General features: G+C 47.7%; 1 protein-coding gene across 2 annotated transcripts in view; it reads left to right on the top strand.

Annotated features, from left to right (window-relative positions):
- LSP1 (lymphocyte specific protein 1) overlaps positions 1-23,814 on the top strand; it is a 393,235-nt gene that overhangs the window by 155,023 nt on the left and 214,398 nt on the right. The window contains exon 1 of one of the 2 annotated variants that reach the window (XM_069623946.1): positions 4,186-4,427. The exons of the other annotated variant lie outside the window; for it this stretch is intronic. Within the exon in view, the coding sequence (XP_069480047.1) occupies positions 4,372-4,427 (56 nt within the window). The 5' untranslated portion in view covers positions 4,186-4,371. Of the gene's footprint in view, positions 1-4,185; positions 4,428-23,814 lie in introns of those variants that run through there. 2 annotated transcript variants of the gene reach the window in all.

Below are 23,814 nucleotides of genomic sequence, written 5' to 3'. Positions count from 1 at the left end.
ATCTTACAGCTGCATTTTGGGCAACCTGCAGTCTCTGATGCTGGTACTTAGGGTTGACTAACAGCATAGTCCAGCTTCGAGTTAACAAGTGATCCCACAATTAATAGGACATCACTGCTATCAATGCTATACAGAAATGGGAGGGCTACCCTGTTAGGTAAGAATTGATGTAGTCACACTGTGCGAGACTACACAACACTTATCTGCTTGGTATTAGGTAAGCCACCTTTTGGTAGTGTGACTGGGCAGCCACGCCCATCTCAAGAGGGGTAAATGTGAGCTGTACAAATGAAATCCGTACATACAAGTAGCCAGGTAACACTTATACTCAAGGTTTCAGTTATAAATAGTTATTAACGTCAATTTTTTAAACAAGCGTTCTTTAAAAAAGCAATTAATGGAACAATGTAAATATACTTTCAAATTACTTTTCAGAATCAGAACAAGTTAGTGGATAATCTTTGGATATACTTCATACACAAATACCTACACTCTGAGGTGACTTCAATCACAAGGACTGTAATGGCTTTTATATATCATACTAGTTATACTTTGCAGATGCTGAGGTTGCAGAAAGGAACGGTTTAAGGAAGGAAACGGTTAAACGTGTTCTCAGTATATAAGGACACTTAAATCTTCCAATGAAATCTAGACAAGCCTTTTCCAGCAGTAACAGTCTAAAACAAGTTACTACCTATGAGGGACAAACAATATGGACTAGAAGAGTCTACAGCGAGCCAGGACAGCCAAAGTCATTAGGAACACCATCTATGGAGCTGAGGCACTTCTTAGAATCAAAGTCTTGCTCAAAGTTAGAGAGTTTGTAGAAAAATCACTTGTAGGGTCACAAGCTGTTAAGCCTGTGAGAAACAGAGTTGAAATCAACTCTAAAAGTAAGCCACTACAATTCCCAACTGAGTTGAGCACAGCTAAAAGACAATGAGGTAAACACCCTAAGTCTAAACAGTACCTCTGGTTTGAAGAAGAGTGGTCCAGCTAGATTCTGTCTTGCTACAGCGGTGCAGACGCTGTGTGCCTGAGCCTCAGTAATGGGGACAAGATGGAGGACATCTGGAGAGCTCCCGCTGCAGTACTTGAGAGGGCGTCGGCAGCTACGGGCTCTTTTCGGTTCAGCAGCATTTTGCAGTTTCAGCGCATGGTAAACAGCACTGTCGCAGATCTCGGATACTGGATGGTCTTCCTTCACTCCTTGGGCCCTGCACTCTGGTGAGGGTACCTGCGCTTGGTTGTCCTGTTTTTGGAGGGTACATAGGAGACTCTTGGAGCTTCTAGCCGGATTTCAGACGTTTCACTCGACCACCGATTACTTGACCCCTGCCTGGCATTTGGTTGCTGTAGTAATGAAGAAGTACAGCCAGTCAGGGAAGATGGTCCAGTGGAGTTAGTCTCAGGGTTAGCTGGTCCCACTAACCCAAGGGAAGATTGATAAAGGATTTTCAGCACAGCAGCAGGGCTTCACTGGGCAATTCAAAGGTCCAGCAGGATGCAGAAAGGTTTGTTCATGGTTTCTTCATCGGGTGTTTCTCCCAGTGGTCGACCCTGCCTCTAATCCATTCATGCACAGCCTAGGCTGTGAATTACACAGCAGGACGACTGTCCTGAAAGGACAGCCAATCAAGACTAGTTGCATTCAGGCATTCCTAGAGACAAAGGACAGGGGAGTTTTGGGACCCTCGCTCACATCCTGTCCTTTCAGACTCACTGGAGCCAGAGGCGGGCTTCAGGGCTGAAGCCCCACAAAGGCAAGACAAACAAAGGTCTTGAATCTATTTCGACACACAGATAAAACCCAAGAAAGACCTCACAAACAGAAAATGGCAAAAAAGAAGTCTGGGCCAGTTTGACAAAATGGTCACCTATAGGTGCTGTACTGCAGTTGAGGGTTCAGCCTGCGGTAGAAAAGTACAAGGGTAGGAAAAATAAACCACAGCCACCAGCCATCTAAAGTAGTGAGGGTAGCATCAAAATGTTACATGAGAATGTAGGATAAGGGACTACTAGGTAACCCCTCAGCACTCCACATAAGATGGTGTGTGTTGGACCTACAAAGAGAAAAGGTAAGTAAAGTCAATTTCACTTTACTATTCTTGGGAACGGTAGTTCACACAAGAAAAGGTATTTAAACCTTGTGGGAAATCTAGAAGGATTTCCCTGTGACACTGCAGTGAAGGTGCTGTGTGTCACCATACAAAACGTAGGGGTCTATGGAGTTTGTCAGACTCCAAAAACAGTGAAAACCTAAAATTCAAATCAGGTAAAAACACATGAGTGTGAGAAAAAGGCCTCACTCACTTCAGGGTTAAAGGGTTAAGTCACAAGTCCAGCAAAAGAGCTGGTGGTCTCTAAGGTGGGTTGAATTACTCAAATGAAAATTCTCCTTAACATGCCCGAAGTAGCCAAAGATTGTAATAAACTGATTGAATGTTAGTATTGATTTGTTGATGAAAGCTCAAATCAGACTGCCAATAGCAGCCCAAGTTCTTAACCCTCGAGACGTATGTCGAAGTTAGGCCATACATATGTGTGGCAGAGGAGGAACTACTTCTGGTTTCTTTCATGGTTCCTTTGGACCCCAAATTATAATCTCCGTCACTGTGGGATTAAGTTGGAGTCTATTTAGAGACATCCACTGTGCGATCTCTTCAGAGCATTAAATGATCTTATCCGGTGGTACATTGGGGTCTTCGATCCATATATACCTGGGCATCATCAGCATATGTATGATATGAAAGTTGGAATTTAGATATTATTTTCATCATAGGTTGTATATAGATATTGAAGAGAATTGTGATACTCTGCATCATGCATTAATGTCAGAGTCTTGAACTCGTGGAAGAGTTTATAAAGATTTTTTTTTAACTCAATTGTATTAATTCCAACATGATCACCATACAGTGTAGGGACAAATATACATTTCCAAAATCACATTGATTCATGTTGTTTTCTCCTCCCCTTCTCATTTCCCCCTTCTCGAGCCTACCCCTCACTTCAGCCTGCCTCAGCCTCTTACAATGGACGTACCCCCATCCTTAACACCTGAAGGGTCATCTTCCTCTGGGCTTACCTGGTCAGGCCCAGACAGTGTCGCAACCAAGTGTTTCCAGGCTACCAACGTATCCGCATTTCCGCCCCCCCCCCCTCTCTCCCTGCCCTATTTGTAGCCTCCTGCCACACTGTTGTTTTGGCATTCGCCCATTTCTGGAGATCATGCTACCAGGCTTCTGCTTTCGGCCTTCTGCTCGCTTTCCAGCTCATTGCTAGCCTACGTTTAGCAAGTATGTATGCTAGATCTTTGAGTTTACACACGTTTGAGTTTACGCGGCCTGGGGAACCCCCCCCCCCCTAACATGCATGCCTACAGGGAGTCTATGGTGATCGTGCGCGGTATAAATATCCTTTAACATAACCTATTCAGAAGTAGGTTTCCTACTTGGCAGGTGAATTACTTCGGGCGTGGGTTGTCGCGCTCTTCTGGTGATGGTTTACTTCTGGTCAGAAATTGTCCTCCAGGGTTGAAAGGAAATTCTCTTGTCAAAATGTCATGTGCTCAGCACCGAGATCACGCCATGGCATTTGGTGCGATGTCATCGTTGTGCTAATTGATATTTTTGAAATTTGGAAAAATCCTACCTCTTTTTGTTCAAAGAATGCTGGCAAGTATGGTTTATTGTGAGGCGTGTCCAGTGGCAAGTACGGAAGGAAGCGTATTAGAGACACCGGAACGAGCGGGCGGATACAGAGGAAGAGTTTGCAGTTGAGTTTTGAACAAGGAGGAGTGCTATGATAAGATGGGCAGATCTGGTAAGGGGTACATCTAAGCAGATAAAATTGGACAACGTGGTCGTTTGAGAGGATACCGGAGGTAGACACCGGGCGAGCGAGTGGGATACGTGACGGTGCAGCGCGTGCTGCAACTTCCCAAATTCCATTAAACTCCGAGGAAGAAAAGACTGAACGCACACATTGGCGAAGGTGGGGCGCCGAGGAAGGAAGCACTCGAGCAATGTAGCAGCGCTCGAGCAATGTGACTCAGCTCAGCCCCCACAGACACCGGGGACATGCGAGGGAGGGACCCTCTGCCTCTCCCAGCCGCCTCACCATGCACAAAGAGGAGGAGGGGCGGGGGAGGGGTAGGGGGAGGGGGTGTCAGGCATACACAGAGGGGGAAACAAAAGAGCGCCCCGAGCGAGCAGGCTTCACTTCCTGAATCCCACAGAGAAGAAGCCTGCAGCAGGACCCAGCCGAGGGAGGCAGCTGGGAGGAGAGAGGGGCTGCCGAGGTTGGCCACCTGGAGCAGAGGTCGTGCTGAAGAAAGCCCCCCGTGACGCACTCAGATACTCTCCTGGGAAGATGTCCACAGTCCTCGTGAGAAGAGACTCAAGCAAGAGGCTGCAGAACCTCCTGAAGTAAGGCTCGTGGGACCCCACCTGGTGAAACTGGAAGGGGTCGATGGGATAGGGTGACCATCCTCGAGTTCGTTGGCAAGTGGGCGCTAGAAGGGGCAGTGGGTTCTAGGTTTAAACGCGCAGTGCTAAGAGCGGTTCACACTGCAGCCGCGAGAGTGGAAAGGGGACCTCCTTGTGTCCGCTGAGCCCTGCCTCTGGCGCGGACATCTGCGGAGCGATTTACCCTGCCCACCCCATTCCTTTGCCGAGCTGTGTCAACGCATTGGGGGAAAGTGGTGTTGTCTAGACTTCCTCCAGCCCTCGAGAGGGGGTGGCGTTGTGGCTCTTAGACGGGGTGACCTCACCAGGGGAACTTGAACTCACGCTGTCTGGAATCTCTATTGTGTTCGTGGTGCGATGTGCTATGCGCGAGGCAGGGGATGGGGGACGTTTAGCAGCTGCTGGGCTGTTCTTCGGCATGGCTGGGTGTGTCTGCCCCCGTGCCCAGCTCGAGGAGCGTGCTCTGTTGTGTGCATCCTATGTGCATGTGGCGAGCCCCCCTTTCTCTAGACTACTTTCGCGTGCCTTCCCTCTCCACCTGGAGGGATCCAAAAATTGCCCGCACAAGCATTCACTGAGGCGACCCTAATGGATACCCAAATGGCAGCTTATAGGATCAAGAAGGCTGGGCGGCTAGTGCGATTCAGGGTCGGACTGTGCATACAGTTGTCTCGGGCACCACTGAAAAAAGTGGCCCACGTTTGCAAATGCCAATTCATTCCTATTGTGGCAGACTGAGCAGTACCCAAAGGGGAGGTTTTTTGATAACATGTGATGAAAATTGTGCATTTTAAAGAATATTTATTCATTAACACTGGTGAAAACTACTAGCTGCATGGAAAAGTAACTTATAAAAACTGGCCAAAAAAGTATCCCAATTTTACCAAAAAAAAATAATAAAAAAAAAAAACCTGCCCCACTAGCATCTTGTGTTTTTTGGTTAGGGCATTGCCGTATAGGTCAGTCCGAGCCTGGTGTGATTTCACAAGTCTTTTTGGCTATTGAGGCAGGACGAAAAGGAGTGTAACCTTAAACATCACAAGGTGGTGGGATCTTGAGAGATGGCTATGAGACTATGTTAACGTTAAGGACATTGCTATTATGTCCTGTTTTTAGAAAGCTTTCATAAACCCGAGGGTCGTCATGGCGATAAAAAGAACCTACAGAAAATTGCCCGTCACATTCCATGAATTTATTTATTTATTTAGGATTTATAGAGCGCACTACAGCCCACAGGCATCGAGGCGCTTAAAGGATACTTAAGAAGGCTTGCTTGAGGGTTACAATAAGCGGCCCAAGAATAATGCTTGGATACAGTTAGTGCTGGCGGCGGTACTGGCTGAGTGCTCGCTGTGGCCGAGTGTTAGTGAGACTACATGAACGCCTATGGGCCCACTGGGGCTGGCTACTAATGAGACTACACAGACACGTATGGGCTTTCAGGGAGTGGGAGTAGTTTTGCGGGTCTTGAATTTGGGAATAGTCAAAAAGTTTTACAGAGGCAGAACAAAGGTTTTTCCCAGGGACAAAATAGAAAAATGGTTCCTTGTCAGGATGAAACCTGTTTTATGATAGGCCTTTTGAGTCAGGAACATTGCTTTAAATTCCTCCCTTTTGGCTACTGGTAACCAATGCAGAGAGCAGGGGAATCGCATCTCTTAAGATGGAAAATCAGCCTTGCAGCCGCTTGTTGGATGTGCTGCAACTTAGAGAAATGTTTCTGTGATCACTAAATAAACAGCATTGTAGTAGCTAAAACAGCTGGTTAAAAATGCATTCATTAGTTGCACCTTCGAAGAGAAAGGGAAAGCACTCAAAAAGCACACTTTGCTGATTTGTTCTCCAGGGGCCGCTCGGGGTTCAGCCAGAGTCCATGGTTGCATACTAGATCTAATGGTTTAGGACAAGGTCCCAACACCCCGTTTTTCCGGGGATTCTTCTGCCGGTGTATTCATCTTATTAGCCCTAAAAAATAGCATTTTTTTGCTCGTTTGTTTGGAGGAAGGAAGTCATCACCCATATCTTCACTTGCTCAATGCAGCGCTTACCTTGACTGGGTTCTCTCTGGAAATACGCAAATGCGGAATTAGCTAGGTGTTGTCAGCGTACATATAACAAATCATGTTAAAGCTGCACACTAGATCTGCCCGAGGAGCCATGTAGAGATTGACTAACAAAGGGGTAAGGGAGGGTCACTGAACAACCCCACATGTGACCTCCCGCTGGCCGGGTTAAAAGGAGGGGGTGCACTGTTTAGGAGTAATCAAAACGGATTGAATCCATTGCCAAGCTTTCCCCTGTAGTCTGAGCTTATAGATGCAGTTCAAAAGAATATTATGGTCAAAAGTATTGAAGGCTGCAGATAGGTCCAGTAGGAAGAGCAATAACAGGAGTCGAATCGTCAACTGACTCTGGTTTATTAAGTGGGTCAATCTTAATTGAATCAGCAGCTATGGGTGCCTCATGTACTTATAATTGCATTTTTTTTTTATATATAAACACACTTAATGCCGAAGAGGTTTCTAAGCGTGGACCCGGGATAGAAACCTGTGTTGCACTGCATCGTCTTGCTTCCAAGACGAGCAAGTTGCAACTGAGCTATACTACTGTAGGAAAACCCCCTAAAACGCTCATACCTGGGAAAAAAAAAATACAACCTGCTAGGAACAATGGCCCAATACAGGACATGCAAGGATAACCAGTTTGTTAGCATGTTCTATGTTTGTGTGGAAATAAAGAACTCTGCTGCTGCGGAAAGACCGGTCAAAATCTGCATGAGCAGCACATTATAAAAAAGGTATATAGCATCATCAGTGACACCATTACATACAGTAGAAACCCCTGCGGCTGGTTGGTGAGATCCACATGGGTGATGATGCACTCGTCATCGGTCACAAGCTAATTTATTCGCAAACTAAACACCACATCTCTATGTAGCAGTGCACCTGGTACGAGCAGACAGGGGCCTGGGGAGTAGCCGAGGTCATAGCCACTCACACACTTCACTCACTGCCCGGTAGGCCAGCACCTCTCCAAGGTCTTCCAGCCTCGTTCTGGACTATAATTTCATCCCTCCCTGCACCTCGCCGCACAAATCAAGTGACCTAGAAGTGAAGGCAGGAAGGCCCTGCTTTCTGATAATTTTTGATGGATTGGCGGTCTATTAGGTTTACAATCAGGGGTCTGGGGTGGCTGGTTCCTCGGAATTCAGGGGTCCTGAAGCTAGCGCATTTGGGTGCTATAACGTTGGGACTGGTAGGGGGGTGGGGGGAGGGGTCGGAGGCCTTTACCCTCCTTCCTATGAGGTCGTATTGTTCACATACACCGAGTCCTCCTTCCATGGCCTTGCAGGGCACATTCTTGACAGGGCGCGAAGGATGGCAACATTTTAGGACGATGAAGGGTTTATGGATCTGTGTAGCTTTGGCCTTTCTATCAGTGACTGGGATAGAACCAATTCCTTTGCTCATGTTCGTGGCATAGGCCTGGGGTGCCAACTGTTGCGCAATGTTTAAGCGTTGCTACAGTATGGATGCTGATATCGAAGATGGCTCTTATTCCCGTATATGCAGGTGGTCTATAAAACATGCAATAATGAAATTGTGCAGAAGCCTAGTGCCTTATGTATCATTGGTATGATCTCAAAGTGCTGTGGGTTGAACACCCTTAGGCACCGCGGTCAGTGTCAGTGGAGAGAGTAGTGTAGCATACAGTACTTGGGTGCACTTGCTATGTGTGCAGCCACAGTGGTTTGAGTAGGGTTGACTGCATTCTAATGCTAGGTGTGGTGCGGTGGGTGGGAGAGATCTGCGCGGCAGGGTGGTCTTTGAGTCTGCATTCTGGCTGCCATGGGGCCTGTGTAGGATATTATGTGTGAAGCTAGGCCCATTTTTTTGTGTGGGGTATAGCTGCATTCTACCAGACCCTTGAGGTATTGTAGGAGCAGTGTAGGTATGTGTGCAACTAGGCAAAATTGATTGATTGATGGGTGTAGCTCTGTTCTAGTGTTTGATGTAAAGTGGAGACTGAGCATATTGATAGGAATGAGTGTGTATTTACCAGTAGGAGGCCCACGTTCCTGCTTGCTTTCGGAGCTCAATGCACCGGCCGGTGATTCGTGGTAGTGGATCATTTGGCAGGTGAGGGTATATTGCGTTAGCTAGGTCGGGTGGACCTTTTCCAGATGCTCAGTAGTTTGACTCAGAGGGCCCATTTTCCAGGTCCCTGGTGTAAGTTTAAGGTGGGAGGCTGGGTACTTCCTGGGTTATCGCATGATTATCTGAAGAGTCAAGCCAAGCTTAGATACTTCTGTGTCTCTGGTGCAGGCTTCTTGGCCCTTATTCCTAGTTAGGTCGGGGTAGCCTCTATTGATCATATATCACCTGCTATGCGTTGGTGGTTGCGCCAGGTGCGTACAGCCCACAGCTGCCTAAACCAAGAAACCCTCTGGTCTATATGTAGACTTCCTTGCCCCGACGGTTCACGCTTTTCTGAGACAAAGTAATTAATTAGCCAGCTTGCGTGACCCTACTGTTGCTGTGTTTCGGGTTAATGCCAATTCTATCAGAAATGTGGCCATTGGTGGATAGAAATGTGGCCTTAGAACATGGGTGCACAACATACGGCCCGCAGGCCAGTTGCGGCCCGCCATGCCCTTTTGACCAGCCCGCGGGGCACAAAGACTTTCCTAATGGAGGGCGGCCCGCGGCCACCCTCCATTAGGAAAGTCTTTGTTGTCTTCCGGGCCGGTGAAAACACTGGCCCTCATTGGCTCAGCACACACACGCATCACGTCGCTCCTAAGAGTGTGCTGCACCAATGGAGGGCCAGCACTAAGGCTGGCGTGGTCCATAAGGCTTGATGCCGGAAGGCATTTCAGCCTTGGACCACGCCAGCCATAGTGCGATTCCAGCGTTCCAGCTTACCTGCCGCTTACCTGCCTTCCAGCACGTCTCCGGTAAGTGGTCTGTTTGTGTTTGTGTGTCGGGTTTGTTTTGCTTTAGGTTTGTGTGTGTATGTTGCGGGGGGGGGTGTGTGTCGGATGTGTATGAATGTTTGTATTTGAATGTATTTTGTGTGTATGTTGAGATGCAGGGGTGGGGGGGTGTGTCGGATGTGTATGAACGTTTGTATTTGAATGTATGTTGAGATGCGGGGGTGGGGGGGTGTGTCGGATGTGTATGAATGTTTGTATTTGAATGTATTTTGTGTGTATGTTGAGATGTGGGGGGGGTGTGTGAATGTTTGTATTTGAATGTATTTTGTGTGTATGTTGAGATGCGGGGGTAGGGGGGTGTGTCGGATGTGTATGAATGTTTGTATTTGAATGTATTTTGTGTGTATGTTGAGATGTGGGGGGGTGAATGTTTGTATTTGAATGTATTTTGTGTGTATGTTGAGATGCGGGGGTGGGGGGGTGTCGGATGTGTGTCGGATGTGTATGAATGTTTTGATTTGAATGTTTTTTGTGTGCTGAGTTGGAGGGTGGGGGTTCGGGTCTGTATGGGTGCATGTGTGTGTGTGTGTGCTGAGTTGGGGGGTGGGGGGGGTTCAGGTCTGTATGGGTGCATGTTTGTGTGTGTGCTGAGTTGGGGGTAGGGGGTTCGGGTCTGTATGGGTGCATGTTTGTGTGTGTGCCGAGTTGGAGGGCGGGGGTTCGGGTGTGTATGGGTGCATGTTTGTGTGCTGGGGTGGGGGGTTCAGGTCTGTATGGGTGCATGTTTGTGTGTGTGCTGAGTTGGGGGGTGGGGGTTCGGGTCTGTATTGGTGCATCTTTGTGTGTGTGCTGCGTTGGGGGGTTTGGTTGGGGGTGGGGGGTTTGGTTGGGGGTGGGGGAGGCATGGGGCATAGTGTTTGGTTGAGGGTGAGGGGGCCATGGGGCATAGTGTTTGGTTGGGGGTGAGGGGGCCATGGGGCATAGTGTTTGGTTGGGGTGAGGGGGCCACGGGGCATAGTGTTTGGTTGGGGGTAAGGGGGCCCTGGGGCATAGTGTATCTAGAGTCAATAAAATATATATAAGTTAATTAAACAGACGAAATACAATAACTAAATAGAAATAAATTATAACAATGGAAAATGTGTAGTACAAAATGAAAGTTTGAAATGCAAATAAAAATCGTTACCCCTCAAAAACATTCTTTTTCCATGTGTTTAGTACAAATTGGGGGTTTAAAAAGCCTCCTGTCACGCCCCGCCAACCGCCCTGCCCACATTTACTTTTCGGCCCACTAGAGCCCTCTTGTAAGGTACTTTCGGCCCTCTGTCAAATATCAGTTGTGCACCCCTGCCGTAGACGGTCCCTTTCACAGATTAGGGAAAACCATGTTTTCAACGCTTTACGGGAGGCAATGTAGTCCTGGTTGTGGCAAATACGGGGAGGCAGTGAATTCCACAGAGTTGGTTCCAAGGTAGAGTAGGCTGACGAGCCAAACCTGGCTAAGTTTGAGGCTGGGATCACTAGTAGGAGGGCCATGCTTGACCTTAGGGTGCTTGTTGGGCAGTAGAGCATAATCTTCTCTTCGAAGTATGTCGGGCAGGCCTTGTGCACTGGTCGGTGGGTGATGTAGGATTTTGAACGTGGCCCTTCTTCCAATAGGTGCTCAGTGTGTGCCAATGTTTTATGCTGCTGTTTTCATACTGAGTGAGACCTCGTCTTTGTTATTAGTGTTGGCTGTGCATTTTACGACTGCCATTACAGATGGTTGGCTCAGTGCGTGAATGATTTTATCCAATAACATGGCATGTTGAACGAGAGACCCTTCAGCACTCCTGAACCCCCTCCTCTTCTATTGTTCGAGGCCTGCATGCACTGTCGTGGTGACGCATGCAGAGTCAGAATAAATTGTTACGTGGCATCCTTGGGATGCTTGCATCGCTTTGATAAGTGCTAGGAGTTCAGCCGCTTGTGCTGAAAGATGCATTGGTAATCTTTTCTGCACTCATTTTTCATATTCCCCATCCACCAAGTGTACCAGTGTGGTTTGCCAAATCTTCGTCACTGCACATTGCTGTCAGAAAGGTAGTAGGGTTAACTGTTTTGCATCGCACAATGTGAGGTGTTGGGCTTCACAAAATACTCTCATATGTAGACGCACGCTGCGTGGTTAGTATAGATTTTGATTGTTCTAAAATTGCACAAACTGCATGCTCGACATACAATGTAATGGAGCATGCCATAATGATAGTTGAACTCTTTTCAATAACAAATGACGCATCAGTGAGTGCTTGCTCACAGGCGAATTGGCCCAACGTCACTGAATCTACTATACCACTGTAGTAGGCCAATGGCTTGTGGCCCATTGTGCTCATTTGAGTGAACACCGCAGTCATCAGTTGCCAGCTGGAATGGGGAAATACATACAACTCGTGTGTAGTCTGGGGTTGCTTACACTGGTGCTGTTGATATGACCTCTTTGGAGCTCATTGAATTGTGTGTGCAGGTCCTCCGAATACACAATTTCATCTTTGAGGGCCTGCAACAGGGGCCTAGTGTATGCTGCATAGTCAAGTATCCATGCTCTGCAATAATTGCAGAGTCCCAAGAACGTTTGCATTTCTTTCACGGTTTTGGGCAGGGGATGGCGTGCACAGAGGCGGCGCGATCTGGGATGATTCTTTTTCCATTCACAGAAATCAACTGACTAAGTACAGCACCTCCTAGGTGCCAATACTGTAATTTGGCCTTGTATCTCCTGTGGGGCAAGAGCTGCAGGAGTGTAATGGAGTCTTTTATGCACTGGTGCTGCACACTAGTAAATAATCAACATACTGAATGACGGTGCTAGGCACCTGAATATTGCCCAAGTCTGTGTGTAATATCCTGTTGAAAATACTGGGGGACTCGTATGACCCTTTAGGTAATCTTGTGTGCTCATGAGTCGGGGGGCAAGGGAACAGAAAAGAAGGCATTCTTAAGGTCTGCCACAGTAAAGTGGGTCGCCTCTTTGGGGATGTTACAGTATTGTTGCAGGGTTCGGGACCACTGGAAATTCTGCCTGTGCAAGGTCATTAAGAGCGCACAAATCCTGTATTGTTCTCCAAATCTCCCCTTTTGCCTTCTTTATTGGGTAGATAGTTGTGTTGGCATGGGGAGGTAGATGGTATTATTATCCCCCCCATTTAATGGGGCTACAATGGTGTCCCTTATCCCCTCTTCCGCTTCTCTTGATAAGCGATACTGCTTTACGCAGGGCAACACAGCACCTGACTTCAGTGTTTTTCTAACATTGTGGGCATTCGTTGTCCAGAGCCTCTCAGGTACCTGTTGTAGGTCTGTCTCAGTGAATGGGGCGGTGCTACTAGAGCTGTCAGGGGACATTGCACTTTTCAATACTGCACCATAATATCACAAGGAATAGAAATTGCTAGGACAATTTTTCCATCAATCACGTCCCTAAGAGGCATTGAGGGGTCAATATACAACACTGTGCGCCATTTACACCCATCTTAGTCCGTTCCAATTACCACAATCCTCTTAGCCGACAGCACTAGACCCTGTAAATCCAGGGACATTATCGTCCCAGCCACCAGTTCAGGGGTTACCACAGGCTGGAAAATGAAGTCTGACGGCACCCACCATTAAGTTTCTCCAATTTGGGGCACTGCCTTGAGTTTTATGCCATACACGAAGATATCAGGAATACCGCAAACCACTGCCTCTCCTCCCCTTGCATGTATGATGATCATTGCTCTTATAAACACATGCCATGGGTGGCACACACTACTCTGTCAGTAAAGGAGATAGTCATATTCAATTTACTCAACATATCTCAACCCAACAAATTTATCTGGGAGCTTGCAGACTAAAACAGAGCTGCACGCACCAGATTCCCTCCAATTTTGATATCAAGTTCTTTTGTGTAGGGAACCGCGGCGACAGCCCTAGAGAAGCTCTGCGTCTCAAGAGTTTCACCTCATAATGGGATGTATCCTTCACTGATGCACGATTTATTGGCAGCTCCGTCAACCATGAAGTTGAATTGCTGATTACCTATTTCAGCACCCACCAAGGGTTTCTTGTCAGGGTGGATGTCATGGACAGGACTGGGCACGCAAGAGTTCTCTGTGGGCTGTCCTAATCAGGGTATGTGTTGGTGCTGGGAAACGTGAAAGGGTTGTTTTCCACCACACTCGCCCCTCGGTAGGGCACAATGATGCCATTCTGCCACACGTCAGCCATTGCCATGTTGCTCCCATACATGGCATTCTGTTGGGGCATTAATGATTGTTTTACTTGCAGATGTTGCACTTGTGCATCTGGGGGTCATGGTGGCATCTGAGTGTAGGCCTGGTCTATCTTGTAGGGTATGGAGGTTGGCCTCGGGGTTGGTACCTGTGCTTGGGGCAGGGGTGGTGGGAAGTAGTTGGTATACGGGTTGTATCCCCACCGCCTGTTTGCTCTCACATGGCCTTGCAAAATGGCCTCAATTCCCACAACTCAAGCATTGCAAGGGAACCATATCTGCTCTGCGAGGCACCATTCCTCCAAATCCACCTCTTCTCCCCCTGAACTCGCCTGCTCCCGCGCTGTTGACCTCCTTGCTGCCACTTCGAGTAGGGATATTGCAGTCCACCTCCAGGCCAAAATGCTGCTATTCTGATCCCTGGAGGTGCCGAGATCTGCTCTGCAACCTCCGTTTGCACATTTGATGATACTGCCCCCTAAACGGCTGTTTTTGCCAGCTTTTTCTGCACTAGTTTTGCTTCTGCAGCCTCGGAGCAGTTTCCTTTTCTCACTCCTTAATTCTCTTACAATGGTGTATTATTGTTTGAATCACAGCCCACACTTTTGTCGAGCGCCTTCTGAACTTCCTTGGGTGTTAAAAGAATGGTTCACCCAAAAATAATTATTGGCCAAAAAGATGGGCAATAATAAAAAATAAAAAATGCACTTTTTTAAAGTTCCTATGTAAAGTTTAAAGCAAATGAAGCTCAAACTTTACAAAAGGAAGCACATGGGGGCATCCATTTTGTGAAATGGATGCCCGCCTGTGCTTGCTTTTGCGGCACTAATGAAGGAGCCTGAGAAACTTAGAAAAACCGCAGCGTTTTTAAACATAACAACGTTGTGTTTATGTTTGCGGTAGCCACCCAGTGGTAGCTTTTGTTTACTACAGCTGGCTGGCTTTTCCTTCATTAGTGCCGCAAAAGTAAGCACAGGCGGCCATCCATTTCACAAAATGGATGCCCACATGTGCTTCCCTTTGAGCTTAATTTGCTCAAAATTTTACATTAGGACTTTAAAAAAAAGTGTCAATATATTTTTTTATTATTGCCCATCTTTTTGGTCAATAATAATTTTGGGCAAACCATTCCTTTAACTACTTTTGATGAAATAAAAAAAAAGTCTAACAGATCCTGAACCTTAATGTATTGTGCGAAGGGTTCATCATCCCCCATGGTGTACTGCATGATAGACTGCAGGTCTGGTGTGTCTGGGTACATTCTTTGCAGCGCGTTCCACACCTGCGCTCTGATATTGTTAAAGGGCACGGCAGCATGTGTATCATCATCATGTTTCACTTCCAGGTACCCTGCCTTAACCCACACGTCTCCAGCTTGGTCCCCCACTATGGAGACAAGTACACTTTTCATATCCCCAACAGCTAAAGGAATCCATGCTGTCCGTTTTTCGAAGGCATAGATCCACTTTCCACCCCGTCGGTGAAGGACGGGAGCAGCTTTATCAGATTATTCTGATCCATTTGCGCCAAAGGAACATAGTGTGTTGTGCCTATGCCTTTATGCAACAACGGCATCTGGATACCTGCACTCCTCCCTTCTTTACATCCAACACTTCCCTTCTTCCTTGCTACTTCCACCCAACCAAACCTATTCCTTAACCGTGGTCCCCACAAACTGTCCAACCACAGCGTTATTTCCAGCCTCTGCTGCGCATCCCCCTCATCATCCTCAATCTCATCCACAGTGTCGCCCACTGTGTGCCCCAGTGATGGTTTGTGTGCCCCTCTGCCACCTGTGATGGTATGTGTGCCCCCTGTGATGGTTTGTGTGCCCCCCTGATGGTTGTGTGCCCCTGCTGCCCCTGTGATGGTTTCTGTGCCACCCGTGATGGTATGTGTGTCCCTACGCGTGTTGGTTTGTGTGCCGCCTGCCACCCGTGATGGTTGGTGTGCCCCGTGATGGTTTCTGTGCACCCCCCTGACACCCGTGATGGTATGAGTGCCCCCCACCCGTGTTGGTTTGTGTTCCCCCTGCCACCCGTGATGGTTTGTTGCCCTCCATGATGGCATGTGTGTGCCCCCTGCCCCCGTTATGGTTGTGTTCACTCCCCCCTTGCCACCCTGTGATGTTTTGGCTTGCTCCTACCCCCCCCCACTTACCCCCCGTGATGGTTGTGTGCGCCCCCACACTCCCCTTGTGTCTCCCTTGATTGTGTGTTGTTACCCCTTCTCCATTTGCTAGCACTTTTCTTTTCATACTTGCCTCTTGATCTATATGATAGCTGTCTGTCTGTGGACCCCCCCTATTTTTGCTCTTCTCCTACCCCTCCCCTCCAGCACTACTCTGAATGGTTGTCTGGACTAGTAAGTTTGGTCGCCCGTTTTGTCCTTCTCCCCAACCTCACCCTTTTTCCCTCCTCCCATCCCCTCCTCTTGTTAAATTCCAGCACTACCTCAATTACCGTCAGGCATAGTAATTGTAGCCGCCTGTCTTTCCCTTCCACTCTCCTCTTCCCCTCCCTATTACTGTTCATTAGCACTTACTCTATCATTTGTGACCTTGTGATAGCAGCTTGTTTGTCTTTCCCCCTTCCATCCTTGTTTCACCTCCCACTCCCCCCCAGTACTACTCTGAATCGTCGTCAGACCTAGTATGTTAGTTGCTTGTGTTGTCTTTCTTCTTCTCCTTCACTCACTCCATTAACACCCCTCACCCCCTCCCCTCCCCCCCGTCCTCCCTCCTCTTGTTAATTTTCTGGCACTACACAAATTGTCGTCAGGCATAGTAATGTAACCGCTTGTTTTGTCTCATTTCCACCCCCACCTCCCTTATTTGTTCCTTGCACTTGTACTATCTGAAATGCCACCAGGCTGATTAAGATTGTTATTTTTCACATTCTTAATTGTTTCAAGGACTTGTAAGAATGTAACTGTATTTCTTTCTTGTTCCCTCCCTCCTTGAAGCACTTTGAAACACTTTGTGTATAGGCGCTACACAAATAACCAATTCAATTCGTCTTCCCTCAGCTCTCAATCTGAGTCTCGGTCGGACCTCACGCTTCCGAATCCTGTACTCCCTGCTCGCCCGTCGCCACATCCCTCCTTCCCAATATGCACATCCTTTATGGCCATACTGTCTAACCTAAACAAAATGTGTCCTGCTCTAAATTCATCCAACCCACTCCCCTTCTTGCGTCACACTCAGTCGAGCCAATTCTACCGACGTAGCCTCCAATGCCTCTTCTAGCTCCTTCTGTACCTTACTGTCCTGCGGCAGGGTAACATTCAGCGTTGGTATGTAGGGGGTGGGGCGGTTGCTGGGCTGGGCACATAGGTCTGGGCGAGTGTAGTGGGTTAAGCCCTGTATGTGGGGGCACAGTCTCAGCCCCCTGTGTTGTCACAGACTTTGCATCTATGGCAGCCCCTTCAGTATTCTGAGCCCCACCCCCATCAGGGTCCTCCACATCCTCTATAATTTTCCACAAATTCAATCTCTTTTCTCTTTTGAAGCAGTTTAACTTCATATTTAGCATGCAAAAACATGCTTATGTGGTTTAGTACCCCTCTATTGTGGGTGCCCTGCTTTGGCCAGGAGCGGGGCACCCCCACTTTGTGTCTCTACCACCCACTGTTTGCGGTACATCTCTATCCTAACCCTGTACAATGGCAATGCACTATATATGTACTCGAATGCTGTCCCCTCTCCCATCTTGCAGTTTGCGCGCTAAAACCCCCAGTCTTTACAAATATGCGCTGCACACAGTTTTATCACAAAGTCACTCCCAGTTCACTGCCTCCACCTCCCCGTCGCCCCTCCTGAAAGCACTTCTGCTTTCCCCCTTTTCTCACACACACAATCCCACCACACACGCTCAAAACTAGTTATCAACACTGGCCCACCTCTGGCCTCTGCCTTTTTTTGCACAAAAATCGTAATAAACTAAACAACAAACTAAAATAACAAGCTAAAACAACAACCACTACTTCCACCGAGGCCACTAATTATAAAGAAGCTCCTAATATTTCCTTTGTCACCTTGTCACAAAACAAATGGCACTATCATTTTCCCTCTCAGAAAGGCTCCCCACACTCCTGTTTTTCTATGCAAAAATCCTCTTTTATTACCACACTAAAACTACTTCTTGCCACATGGCCTCACCACACTCCTCCTTTGCTCATGCATACCACACTGCCCCCACACACCGTACCCCTGGTTGTTAACCCTCGCAAGGGCTGTACTCGCATCTGCGTGTCCACCCGAGCTCCTCCAGCACAGGGTCCTAATAACGGCCTGCAGTCTCCCAAGAGCTGTGCCCGCACCAAAGAGCAGACAGGAATTCTGTAAAAACGGCTCCTGCACACCTCTGCGGTTTGCTCGATTGCGACTAGCTGCTGTAGGTGGGCGCGGCCCCTTCAGAGGAGCAGCCTGAAGCATCAGTCGTTGCGGGGGTCACTGGGATCACGTCAGGGTCACTAAATGTGGGAAAGCCCCCTTAGACGCTCATACCAGGAAAAATACAACCTACTAGGGAAAAAAGGCCCAATACACCACTTGCAAGGATAACAAGTTTATTTTCACACAAAATGGAATGCGCCCACAAAGAACTCTGCTGCCATGGAACTTTCTGCCAAAATCTGCACGAGCAGCACATTATAAAAAGGTACATAGCGTCATCAGTGACATCATTACATACAGTAAAAACCCACACGGCTGGTTAGTGAGACCTTGTACATGGGCCCCCTGCTCCACAGGGGATGCTAGGCCATTGGTCCCAGCCCCGTCCATCCATCTTCTTGCACGTGGGTGATGCTGCACTAGTCATTGGTCACAAGCTGTGCAATTAGCAATGTATTTGAAAACTAAACACCACATCTCTATGTAGCAGTGCACCTGTACGAGCAGACAGGGACCAGGTGGTTTTGGGGGGGGTGGGGAAAGATCCGATGTCATGCTAGCCCACACACTTCACTCGCTCCTAGACAGGCTGGCACCTTCGACCCGCGTTCTGGGCTATAATTTTATCAGACCCTGCACCTTGCTGCACAAATCACATGTCTTGGAAGTAAAAGCAGGACGGCCCTGCTTTCTGATCTTTTTGCTCAATGAGGGACGGGGGGGTCTAACAGGGGCCTGGGGCTGGCTGGTACTTTGAAATTCAGGGGTCCCCCAGCTAAGGCATTTGTGTGCTATAACTTTGAATTGGGACTTGTGGGGGAGGGGGTACGGAGGCCTTGTCCCTCCTTCTCTTGAGATCGTATTGTTCAGACACTCAGCCCTCCTCCTATGGCCTTACAGAGCACATTCTTCCCAGAGTGAAAAGGTTGGGAACATTTTAGGGCAACGAAGGGTTTATGGATCTGTGTAGCTTTGGCCTTTCTCATAGGTGCCTGAGATACAACCTATTCCTCTGCTCATGCTCGGCGCCTAGGTCTGTGGTGCCGACTGTCGCTCTACGTTTAAGCTTTGTGTCACAGTATGGCTGCTGATATCTAAGATGGCTGCTATTCCTGAATGTGCACTATGTCTATGAAACGTGTAATAATGCAATGATGCAGAATCCTTTAAGGGCACCTCCCCTCCCCCCTGGTCTCTTACAGTACCTGTGGCAGCCTTTGCCTTATCCTGAAGCACTTGGGGGTGTGGGAAGATCGTGTCCCCTTCCCAACACTGCCCGTGCAACACTTATCAGCAGAGCTGAACGTGGGCTCCACCAACAGATCACTAGTTAATGGGGAAAGATCCATTTGTGCAAGTTCTAGATATTTGGAGATGACCACAGCCACTGGTGCGTATGCAAACGGATGTCTCCCAGTCAAGAAGGCAGGGAGTGTCAAACCAGTCTCAATATCTGCCATCCTTATTGTGTCCGACATCAAAGGACAAATATGGAGGAGCATGCGAAATGGCAGAATCCTCTCTTGTCTATCTGGGGTGACCTAAAAAGAACTGCCGATTCAGAAGAGTGTGTTGCTCTCATCCTCCTGGATCCATTTGCGGGTCTTTGATACCATCGACCACACAATATTGAAGTCTTAGCACCAAAAGCTTGGAATGCGCCCCCACGCAACTTAAGAAATGAACAATCCCTTGCAAGCTTCAGGAAGGTGCTAAAAACTAATCTCTTCAACTAGTCTATTGCCAAACGTACTGCCTCTAATACCGTTCCTATATAACCTTGGAATGCCGTCATGTTTTCACCTGTACCACTGCCTATGAATTATCTGTACCATGTCATAAGTGAATATCCTGTAACAGTGCCACGATGCCCTCGGGCCGCTGGGCGCTTTATAAATCCAAATAAATAACATTCAAGATCAGGCTCCTCACTCTAGGCATTAAAGACTCCACCCTTAATTGGATCATCTCTTATTTCAAATCACTCGCAAATCATTTTTCTCCTCTGCCGCTCGTCCGGTCACAAAAGGGGTGCCACAAGGAGCCTCCCTTTCACCCCTCCTCTTCACCCTCTGCCTAAGCCCACTGTCGGCTCTAATCCTCCCTCACTGCCTTACCTGTTACAATTGCACTGACGACACCCATATTATTTTCAAAATTCCCAAGACTCCAGCCTCCCCACTTCACAACCTCGCCTCTTGCATTCTCGAATATTGACCTATGGATGACTACCAACCACTTACTCCTCAACCCGGGCAAAAGAGAAATCCTAATATGTGGCAAAACTGCTCCGATTCCCCAAACCTTTAATATGACCAATAGCTCTGGGAGCCTCACCTGCCACCTCCACCTCTGTAAAAATCTTGGATGCACCATGGACGCAGTTCTCGCTCTCTCCAAACACATCAACACTGTAACCGCAACCTGCCCCTTCCACTTAGGCACGCTAAAACAAATATTTCCCTACTCCTCCTATCCTCAAAGAGTCTCTGCAATACTGGCCATCATCATCTCCTGTCTAGAAAACGCCAACTGCATCTATCTCGGCGTCCCAGCACGCCAGCTCAGGAATCTCCAACGTATCGAAAAAAGCTAGACGGCTCTTTGCCCTCTCACCCAGAGAACATTTCACCCCCCCCCCCCGCTCTTACACTGGCTCCCAGTTAGCCTAAGAGCGACCTTCAAAGCCATGTGCATTGTACACAGTCCTCCATAATACAATACCTGAATTCCTTCTGAACAAAATCATCCTCTGCCAACCTCCCCCCCCCCCCCAACCTCTAAACAGTCTCAGCTCTCCTCCTCGCTATTCCCCCTTACAACTCCACCCGAGTTGGCGGCTCAGCCTTTTCTATTCTAGCTCCCACTATCTGGAACACTCTTCCTCTGCACATCGCTGCACTAAAAACTATCTTTCTTTCAAAAAAGTCCTTTAAACCTGGCTATTTGCCACATTATCCTGAAACCCCCTCCCTAAACCTTCCAATTCTTGGTTAAGAACAGAGGAAAACTCACCACCAGGTGGCACTGCCCATATTTGTGCCAGCCCCAACCTCGCAGCACCTGGTGGTGCAGGCAGTTATCGTGCCGCCCAGACTACACACTATCATACACCAAATCATGACCCTGGTTTCCCACAAACACCACCAGCTGAAACACAGCCCTTCATATCTTTTTTTGCACTATGACATGTCACAGGATTGGTCAGTGACTGGACCTATCATGCACGAGAAAACAGGCAAATCACACAAAGTGGTTGTGATAGAATCGCCACCATCGCAATCGGACAGATTGGGATCCACTGCAGGGAATAGTCATGGGGGGAATTGTGCCATGGCCATGTCTCATGCCAGAAGGCCAGTTTTTTTTTCGTTCATTACTCCAGGAAGGCAATCAAGAACTAGCCCCATAAATTGCACTGGAAGGACTTGAGTGATGGGCAGGCATTGCACATGTATGAACTATAGGATGGGCTGCCCATAGTAAAGGTAACAATCAATATGCTCGATATCTGGGTAGATGGACCATGCTATCGCCTAGAAGAACCTGCAAGTACAACCTGTGCTCCTTTAGTTGCAAATAGTTGGAGCATAGACTGTCACTGTTGCTAACCGTTTAATCGCAGCCGCAAGAAATCGACAGAAGAAGCCAATTGCTGATCCGACGAACAAACAAATCACCACCGAATCTGCTAGGTACATATAACGCACCACCCTGGTGGACACTGACTGCTTGCATGGCTACCCGAACACATCAGAATACAGCAAGGAGATCTCATAACAACAAGCCTGGGAGTGGAAAGAGGTGCAAGTAAATGTACCCAGTGGCCAGAACAACACAAGATAAACATTAATAAGCAGTAATGTTGAAATCAAAGGGGGGTGTTAAGTTAATTAAAATAATTAATCCAGCAATATACATTATAACAAGAGCACAATACTTGCGAGAAACTAACTTCATCTTCGTGGCAGACTCCCAGGGCACTAGCCTGCCACGAAGATGAAGTGTGTGCCCTGGGTCTCGCAGCGGTGAAAGTGATGGCCCCCGCGTGGCATGTCGCCCTGTGGTTTATGCAGCTCAGGCCACATGCACTTTGTTGGTGGTACCTCAGGTGGAGGACAAGGCATCACCAGGACAGAACAGTGCCTAGAGTAAGCCAGCTCCTCAGAGCGAGCAGGTCTTGGCTCTGTACCTACAACATCCCCATATAAAAAGGTACTGTCCTGAGGTTTGTGTGTGCCTGACAGCTGCAGTCACACCCTATATATAGTGTGTAATTTTAAATTAGCATTGTGTAATATGAATTGTAAGTGTTTAGGTATAAATGTTATGCAGTAATGTAGGGTAAATATAGTTTTATAGGCTAAGAAGGGAAGTGTCGGGCTGTTGTAGGAAGCGAAGGGGAGCGACCACCCACTGGGGCAATTTCATGGCCCCCTCTACAGTAGGCGATTACGGGTAGGGCATAAAAGTCTGGTCCATCAGTTCCACCCTAAGGGTCTATCTTTGACTCTCATCGGGGAGGGTGGGCTGAGTGGGAAAACACCTTAGAGGAAGATCACGCTGAGGGAACAAAGGGTAGAATTATTAGATGGTTCAGTGGGGAACAGACGTTTCCTGCTAGCCATGTTTTTTTCTCTTAAATATATTGTCAAGCCCACTAATAAATATACAGTGCTTTGGAAGGAAGTTTAAGGAAAACACTCCACGCTCAGCACATGGAGCTGTACTGTAACTGAACGCTACATGTTCAAATAGGTTGCCATGTCCACACCTGACAAGCGGGGCCAAAGTAACCTATTTGATTTGTAGATGGAACTACCAACTACCAAATTCTCTCATATTCCAATCAACAACCTGAGCACATGCACCTCCTCTCCATGTGCAACCAGGCCTGGTAATTTTCCGTGGGAAACTTTATCCAAGTGTTCTCTAGACTACGGTTTGATTTGGATGAAAGCTTCCCAAATGTATACGTATATGTTATCTTTGCCCCCGTGGAGACCTCACGAGTAAAGCATTCGTTTGGAAATGAGGCCAGCTGACACTTAAATTCAAATCCTAATAAAGTAACATAATATGGTAATTTGCGATAAAACAATATTTGGTATTACAGCGTTTAGAAGCGGGGGTCTAACGTGCCATATTAAGCAAACAAATTGGTATTACTGTATTTTCATTTTCACATAGATTGCAGTTATCCTTGCCATTAGGCTTTCCTCATGTATGTCTATGTAGAAACTATACCAGACCTGGTTTATAGATCACACTTTGCCTGTTACACTTACAGTGACATGTTCACCACATCAACAGGCATGGAAACACATTCCTCGCTCATTACAACTGCAAATGAGCGTACCCTGAGGAATTGGTATTTGTACTGAGAAAATTATAATTCTGGCAGAAATGTGCACGCCAGGTTCGTCTAAAGGATCAAATAAGTGTCTTCTTAAATGTAAGCTAGTCTTCGGAGATGGCATTGGTTGGCTTGTCTGGAGCAGGCTTTTGGCGACTCTGCATTCTGGTCTGGGAAGGACCAGATATCGGCCCAGCACACCCCAGCAAGAGGAAGCTGATCTCATACACCCCCGGAAGAGGAAGCTGATCTCATTTAGGGTTAGTGCTGAATAGAATCTTCTCGCACCTTCCACCCAGGGAGCTAATCCCTCTGCCAAACTATCTGCGCGCCAAATTAGTGGATCTGTCCGTGCCCCTGTGAGAAATTACACGTTTCTATTCACTGAATCAGTGTCGAATGACGTTTGCCTCC

This window comes from Ambystoma mexicanum, chromosome 11, assembly GCF_040938575.1.
Source record: "Ambystoma mexicanum isolate Mex_15411 chromosome 11, UKY_AmexF1_1, whole genome shotgun sequence".
NCBI classification, from domain to species: domain Eukaryota; kingdom Metazoa; phylum Chordata; class Amphibia; order Caudata; family Ambystomatidae; genus Ambystoma; species Ambystoma mexicanum.
The sequence above is the reverse complement of the archived record's forward strand: the minus strand, read 5'-3'. Positions and strand labels throughout refer to the sequence as shown.